Consider the following 7,859-nt stretch of genomic DNA (forward strand, 5'->3'; position numbering starts at 1 on the left):
ATACGACCAACCTTAGCGGAGATCGGGTAACCAACCCCGGTGGAAACGAAGGTCGTATACTAACCGGGAAGGAGGTAGTGGCACTATAAGATGGCAGCCCCATCGCGAGACTCAATAGTGTTGCCCCAGTATGGCTACATGCCTAAATTAAACTTAAACTAACAACATTCAAGCATATTCGGAGTGGAATATTCGGCATCGACCTAGGCGACGGAACAAGGACGACGAATGGAGACTCGGGACTTGGAACTGCAGATCGCTAACTTTCGCAGGTTGCGAGCGGGTGCTGATTGAACAGCTGGAACCCCGCAAACTCGGCATCGTAGCTCTGCAGGAAATCTGTCGCAAAGGAGAGAAGGTATGGAAGATCCGTGGCGGAAAGGCACAGTTTTACCAGAGCGGTGGCGCTACCAACGAACTGGGAACGAGCTTTGTAGTGCTGGGCGGAATGCAGGATTGCGTGATAGATTGGAAGGCGATCAACGAGAGAATGTGTGTATTGAGGATAAAGGGTCGTTTCTTCAATTATAGCATCATTAACGTGCACTGCCCGCACGAAGGTAGACCCGACCATGAGAAAGAAGCGTTTTACGCGAGGCTGGAGGCAACGTACGACAGCTGCTCGTCACGGGACATCAAGATCGTCATCGGGGATATGAACGCCCAGGTCGGTAGGGAAGAAATGTATAGACCGGTGGTAGGACCCCATAGCCTGCACACCGACACAAACGATAACGGCCAACGATGTATAAACTTCGCAGCTTCCCGAGGCCTGATCCCGAGGATATCCACAAAGCCACCTGGAGATCACTTGACCAACGTACAATGAACCAAATTGACCACGTTCTCATAGAGGGTCTGTTCTTCTCTAACATCACGAACGTACGCTCCCGTCGGGGTGCGGATATTGATTCTGACCATTACCTAGTAGCAGTACATGTGCGCTCAAAGCTGTCCACCGTATACCGGACACGTCAAAGCCGCCCTCCTCGGCTGAACATCAGGCAGCTAGATAACCCACAAGCTGCTGAAAACTACGCGCGAGTACTGAATGAGGCACTGCCATCTTCCGAGGAGTTAGGTGCTTCAAACCTCGAAGACGGTTGGGGTAGAATACGCTCGGCCATTGGAGAGCTAGGTTTTGAGCCTCGGAGTACACAAAATGATTGGTTTGATGGGGAATGCCAACAAGCGGCGGAGGAGAAAAAAATGCTTGGAAAAATTATCTAAGTATTGCCACTAGAGAGAACCTGGCCAAGTACCGACGAGCTAGGAACAAGTTGACCACGATCCTGAGGAGAAAAAAGCGCCAAAAGGAGGACAGAGATCGTGAAGAATTGGAGCAACTATTCCGAGCTAATGACACGCGCAAGTTTTATGAGAAGGTGGAGCAAACTCGGAAGGGCTACACACCGAAACCTGACATGTGTAGGGACGAGGGAGGGAATTTAATCACAAACGAGCGCGAGGTGGTCGACAGATGGAAGCAGTTCTTCGATGAACACCTAGGAGGGTAGGGTAGGAGCGCCCATGGAAGATAGTAATGTCCTAGCACCTGATCTCCAAAAAGTAAAACGAGAAATCGGGCTGCTGAAGACCAATAAAGCCGCTGGGAAGCACCGCCTACCGGGAGAGCTTTATAGACATGGCGGAGAAACGCTAGCAAAGGCTCTACACTGGGTTATTTCGAGGATTTGGGAGGAGGAAAAGCTAGCGGAGGAATGAATGGAAGGAGTGGTTTGTCCCATTTACAAAAAGGGTGATCGGCTAGACTGCTGCAACTACAAGGTATTCTCCCAGATCCTGTTACGCCGGTTGTCACCGATAGCACAAGGTTTCGTAGGGAATTATCAGGCGGGTGTCATGGGGGCTCGCGCAACTACGGACCAAATTTTTACTATCCGACAGTCTTGCAGAAATGTCGGGAGTACAACGTGCCCACGCATCCCATCTTTATTAATTTCAAAGCAACATACGATAATGCACGAATACGGTTTTCCGGACAAACTGACGCGACTGATCAGAGCTAAATTGAATGGGGTGATGTGAATTGAATGGGGTGACGAAAAGTACGCATCTCTGGGACACTCTCGAGTCCCTTCGAGATGCGGCGAGGGTTGAGACAAGGAGATGTCCTGTATGTTATGCAATATCGCTCTTGAGGGGGTGATCCGACGAGCGGCCATCGAAATGATAGGCACGATTTTTACCAAGGGTAGCCAACCTCTAGACTTTGCAGATGACTTCGATATCATAGCCAGGAACTTCTACGCTAGACTGAAAGCAGAGTCTAGGAGAATTGGGCTAAAAATAAATGCGTCGAAGACCAAATACATGAAAGGAAGAGGCTCAAAGGAAACAAACGCGCGTCTCAGACGAACGGTAACCGTTGACGGCGACGAACTAGAAGTGGTAGAGGAGTTCGTGTATTTGGGATCGCTGGTGACCGCGGACAACAACACTAATAAGGAGATCCAACGGCGCATCCAAGCGGGAAATCGGGCCTACTTTGCCCTTCGTAAAACGCAACGAACAGGAAGCATACACCGCCGTACAAAGCTAACAATGTACAAAACCCTTATTAGACCGGTAGTTCCTTATGGACTTGAAGCCGTGACGCTGCTCACGTAGGACACACGCGCCCTTGCCGTGTTCGAGCGGAAAGTGCTGCGGACAATATATGGCGGAGTATAAACTGAAAGCGGAGAGTGGCGGAGGCGTATGAATCACGAGCTACAAGCACTGCTTGGGGAGACTCCCACCGTACATCTAGCGAATGACTAGGACTACCGAATTGGCGACGAGTGGCCCAAAACCGAGTTGAATGGAGCCGAGTGCTTGAAACAGCACGAGCCACCCCGGCTCTATGCTGCTGAAGAAGAAGAAACGTATTTCGCCTACGACTTGCAGGTTTCATCAGTGTCTGTTTTCGAACTAAATGTACTCAGTGCTTTGACAGTCGTTGCCGTCTAACATCAAGTAGGTCTCGTCATCCTTCGCGGTAAAGATGTTTTTCACCAGCACCCTCAGCCTTCAGTCAGCCTTGACTGATGCACTTAAAAATATCCATTTTGGCGAGGTACGTGTTCACTGTTTAGTTCCGACCTCCCCAAGACGCGGAAGGCTGAGGGCACCTTGCTCTTGGTGTCTCTTGTCAGCTCTAGAAGGGAGAGAATGTTGTATGTGGCGGATCGGCTATACCCGACGGACACGAAGTGCCTCACGATGTCCAACTTCTTCTCTCCGGGCTGCATCTGGCAGTACGAACAAGCATCGAGTGTAGTTTCTTGTCTGTTTTCGTCGCAACTGCTAAAAATGAATTGATAATCCTGTCAAATTATTTATGTACACAATCAATTCCAATTGGTGGTACATAGGTGGCTTCATCATCAGTTGGCTGGGTAATCGCAAGAAAGATTACTAAAATCAGTTCATTTTTTATGCATATATAATATTATGCCCAAAAATTATGAATTGTCGACAGTTATTTGCGCTATATACAGTATATGCTCAAAACAAAAATGTTTTTGGGTAATTCAGATTTAGCGATTAGCGATTAGTGAAATTTTCGCTAATCTGAGTTTATCGATTAGCGATTAGCAAGCTAACTTTTTCGGTTAGCAAATTAGCGGTTAGCGACTCTAAATTTTCGGTTAGCCGTGCCCACCACTGCTCACTGCTAGTACTATCCCATATTATAGCCATCCCTGGCGAGGACTCATTCGTACCTATAGGAGGGACATTTGCACTGCCAAGAGGCTTCAGAGGGTAAATATAGTATTAAGCATGAAGGAAGGGTAAATGAGGGGCCTGAGAATGAACCCATGCTAAAGTAACTTGACAAGGAATGGCTTGGATCTACTAAGATTCGAACCAGCGTTCACTCAGTTGTCAAAGCAGACTCGATAACCTTGCGGTTATCGCAGCTACGTTGTGGATCCGCTTACTGGTGTTGTTGTTTGCGGTCATCAGCGATCCCAAATACAAATACAACTACAACTATAACTCATCTACCACTTCTAGTTCATCGCCATCAACGGTTATTGTCCGTGGGGGGCGCACGTTTGTATCCTTTGAGCATCTTTCCTTCAGGTATTTGGTCTTTCGGTCCGACCTAGATTGCCTCCGTCGTCGTAAAGTTCCTGGCTTTGATATCATAGTCTTCTGCCAAGTCTTCTAAGGGTTAGCTAGTTTGACAGTAAATTGTGTCTCTCGTTTCGATGCTCGCTCGTCGGATTACCCTCTCAAGAGCTATATTGAACAGCCTTAGGATACCATGTCTTAACGCTCACCACGTGTTCGAGCATTATTTGCCATAGTTGGTCTCGATCGACTGTATCGTATGCTGCTTTGAAGTCAATAAAAGTGTGATGCATGAGCACATTGTACCCCCGATAATTAGAAATAATTAGAATTTGTCCATCCCAATATTAAATGTCCACGTGGACACGGCATTTCTTCGTACATAAAAATAGAAAAATATTTTTTTTTCACCTGATATTTCCTATTGGATAGTCCTTATGACGCTCTGACGGTGATAATCTATAAAAACTTTCTAAAAACTGGTTCATGGATGGTCAAAATTTTCTAGGGAATGGTATGTTGTAAGTAATGAGTGTCTGTGGAATGTTTGCCGGGGATGGTAGTATAAAATTGCTTAAAGTTATTCCAGAATTATCCCAAACTACTATCGATGTTGAGAATATACTACTTTTTCATGACTAAACACCATCAACTGGTAAAATAAATAGTTGATTTTGTATTGATGATAATTACTGTCGTTTGGATTCTACATTCCGATCAGGCCCGGTCCGATCAAAAACTATATTTTAAATTCCGTTCGACGCGTATTGTAGCGTAGTATGATTTTGATCGAAATAAAATTTAAAGCCTTCCAATTGACCGCGAGGTACGACTGGTCTAACAAGCGTTGCATGACCGAACTCGACGACAGTCGAATAAAAACAGATGATCAAATTCCAAGAGTGGAACGTAACAGCAAGGTTTTGCCTTGCACTGCACTTATTTTTTTAATTGAACTTTTAAATCTGATCCCCGACCATGGTCTTTAACCAACAGAAAACCTGTAGATTTAATTATCAGTTCTCATTTATTTCCAAACGTAGTTTTCCTTAAACATGCTAAGGCCTTTCGAATGATTTAAAATACATACAAGCATAACGTAAAGCGAATAAGTGGCTTACAAAACTATAAAGATTAAATTGCGGTTACAGTAGTGGCTGTTTTTTCTCGTAAAACTTATACAGAAAAGTTTTACGCTCATATCATTTTACTCAGTGCTCGAAGACAGCCGCCAATATTTGATGATCCGCAAATCATATGAGAAGCAGTATTGTGTGCTCGCTTGTCCGGTCTCTCAATTATTCCCTTCGAAGATTGTCCAGTCTAGCCTGTAGGTCGGCATCTGCATCCGATACGGGAGAACCAGCTCCAGAACCGCCCGCCGCACCACCAGCACCAACGGTCGCCGCCTGAGGAACTTTACCGCCTGCGGCTACCGACAGCGAACCGGATGCCTGCGAAATTTACGCTATCGAATCTTGTTCGTGACTCATTGGTAAATCAGTACTAACCTGTGGCAATCCGGACAGCTGATCGTTAAGTTGCAGGCCCAGCTCGTCGAGAACTTGCGACACAATGGCATCGGTTTCCTCCTCGTCACCCTCGTCTTCCATCGCATCGTCCATAGCGTCATTAATCATTTCCTCTTTCATATCCATGATTTCTGACTGCTTCTCAAATTCGTGCAAAATTTTCTGAATCTGGGGCAAGTTTAGCTGTCGGTTCATGTTGGTCATAGCTTTCGTGACACCCTTCATTGCCTCGCCCATGGCATTTTGCGACTTGAGCGTCTGAATTTTGAGCGATACTGCCTGAATGTTGGCCTTCATTAGCATGAATTTCCGAACGTACCGGCGTGTCCGAACGAGATCCTTGGCCATAATTTTAACTGCATCCATCTGATTTTCTTTGGCCAGCTTTTTGATATCGGCAATAATTTTCTTCTCCTGCTGTTCCATCTTCATTTTCTCCCGATCCAGGTCGCGCATCGCTTTGTTCAGAGCTCGCTGATTCTTTCGCATCATCTCGTCCGGGGACATCTTCTTACCGAACAGCCACTCCATGTTGTTGTTGTTGTTGCTGCAAAACCGAGAATCACTGCGCTGCGAATCGAAAATTAAAACGTTATGAGTTAAAAACACTTTTCGTCGGTGGTTTTTTCTGTCCGAATTTTTGTTTTTCGAGTTTCTGACTCATCAGCTACCTAATTGAAAAATAAATACAATGGAAACAGAGGCGAAAAACGTTCGCCTATACTTTGACAGGTAGTGCAGTTTGACATGACAGCGGAAAGGGCAGGCGAAAATTGGAATCAGAGTTGCCAGATCTTATGAAAATTATTGGTCAACTGCTCGAAAAGTTTCTGTTAAGGGGGCTTATAATACTTTTAGTTTAGCATCATATTAAGGGGACAGAAACGACTAAAACTGAAAATTTCATAATTTTTTTATTTCCGATTTTGATTCTGCAGTCTTTTCCGCTTATTTTGATATCCCGCATTTTGCACCTTACTGGAGACCGCAGTCTAAAAGTGCGACTGGCACAAAAAGTGCGATAATGCGAATGCTGTGAGTAAGAAAGAGAAAGACTGACAACTGCAATCCCAAGGAACAAAACGGCAGCACCTAAAAGACCAGATCTGGAATAAGAGTTGTGTAGTAGCATCCGGTGCTGAATAAACGAATTTGCTGAAGCACATGATTTGTAAACGTCATATCCCATATTTTTTCTAGCTTCTAACCAACATCTACACTGTCTCGATCGTTGTTATGTAAGTGTGGAACAAGAGTTGAATGAACGTTGTCCAAATGTATCAGCAGCACCGCTAAGAGCAAGTGTGGAATACTGGTCGCTTAAAGGCATCGAAGAGAATGCATGTCGAATAAGCGCTGTGCAAACGAATCAGCAGCACCGCTAACAGAAGTGGAAAAAGAGTCGCCTGAGGGCAACAAATAACATAAACAACACCATGAAATTATTATTAGATTCACTTTATTACACATGTTGCTTCCTGTCATGTGACATAAATAACTCTTCAATTTTAAAACAAAGCACTTTCTCGCCCTAAAAAACCATAATCGTACGATAATCATTGAGCGGGCACCTTATCACTACCGACAACAAACTGTACATCAAAAAACTATTTTGAAGAAACTTTCCGAAATCCTGCCGCGTGCATTTCGTATAGCAGGAGAATTCGAAACGATACATGTCTCCATTTCGTACGTTGTCGGTAGCTCCGTCAAAAATATACTTCACAATGCCAATTTAAGGGCCGCTTGGAGAAACACTTGGTCTTGGGATCAACGATTCCATTGCTGGATCCAGTGTTACCAGGTCGATTGCCCATTTTCCCGCTGCCCAGAGGTTGATTTCCCGCTGAAATCCCGCTGTCTAGAGTCTATTTCCCGCTAGAAATCCCGCTGACCCAAAAGTCATATTATTCCTTCGTTTCTGGTGCAGAATATTCATTTCAGTAAGGCTTGCATTTGAAATCAAGATGATCTGCTGAAATTGAGAGGTTGCAATTAAATGAACATTATGCAAATTTGCTGCATTCATGTTGACGAAGCTTCAGGAAACAGAAAAAGAAGTATCTTGTTATCCCTCATATAATGACAATTTACTACGACATTTCGCAAGAATAATCTTATCTTTAATCTTATCTTTCCTTAATCTTATAATTAAGGAGTCTAAGAACACATGCGAAAATTTCGAAAAAAAACTTTAGCACAAATTCTCTTTCTGTGTCTAGCTATGATAAAAATAATGCAAAA

At 44.6% G+C, this 7,859-nt stretch overlaps 1 protein-coding gene across 1 annotated transcript; it reads right to left on the reverse strand.

Annotated features, from left to right (window-relative positions):
- Positions 1–5,097: 5,097 nt before the first annotated feature.
- Positions 5,098–6,286, reverse strand: LOC128742609 (charged multivesicular body protein 2a). The gene is made up of 2 exons (XM_053839020.1): positions 5,595–6,286; positions 5,098–5,537 (listed from the first exon to the last, which is right to left on the reverse strand). The coding sequence occupies exons 1-2, from the start codon at positions 6,144–6,146 to the stop codon at positions 5,382–5,384; spliced, it is 708 nt and encodes a 235-aa protein (XP_053694995.1). The 5' UTR covers positions 6,147–6,286; the 3' UTR covers positions 5,098–5,381.
- Between the last annotated feature and the right edge of the window lie 1,573 nt (positions 6,287–7,859).

The sequence above is a fragment of the Sabethes cyaneus genome, chromosome 3, assembly GCF_943734655.1.
Source record: "Sabethes cyaneus chromosome 3, idSabCyanKW18_F2, whole genome shotgun sequence".
Taxonomy (NCBI): Eukaryota; Metazoa; Arthropoda; class Insecta; order Diptera; family Culicidae; genus Sabethes; species Sabethes cyaneus.

What these genes read in the sequence shown, in the direction of transcription:
- LOC128742609 (XM_053839020.1), bottom strand. Translation starts at nt 6,146, where the DNA reads ATGGAGTGGCTGTTCGGTAAGAAGATGTCCCCGGACGAGATGATGCGA. An exon ending in AGCTGTCCGGATTGCCACAG is followed by an intron (nt 5,538 to 5,594) that starts GTTAGTACTGAT and finishes TAAATTTCGCAG; the next exon opens with GCATCCGGTTCGCTGTCGGT.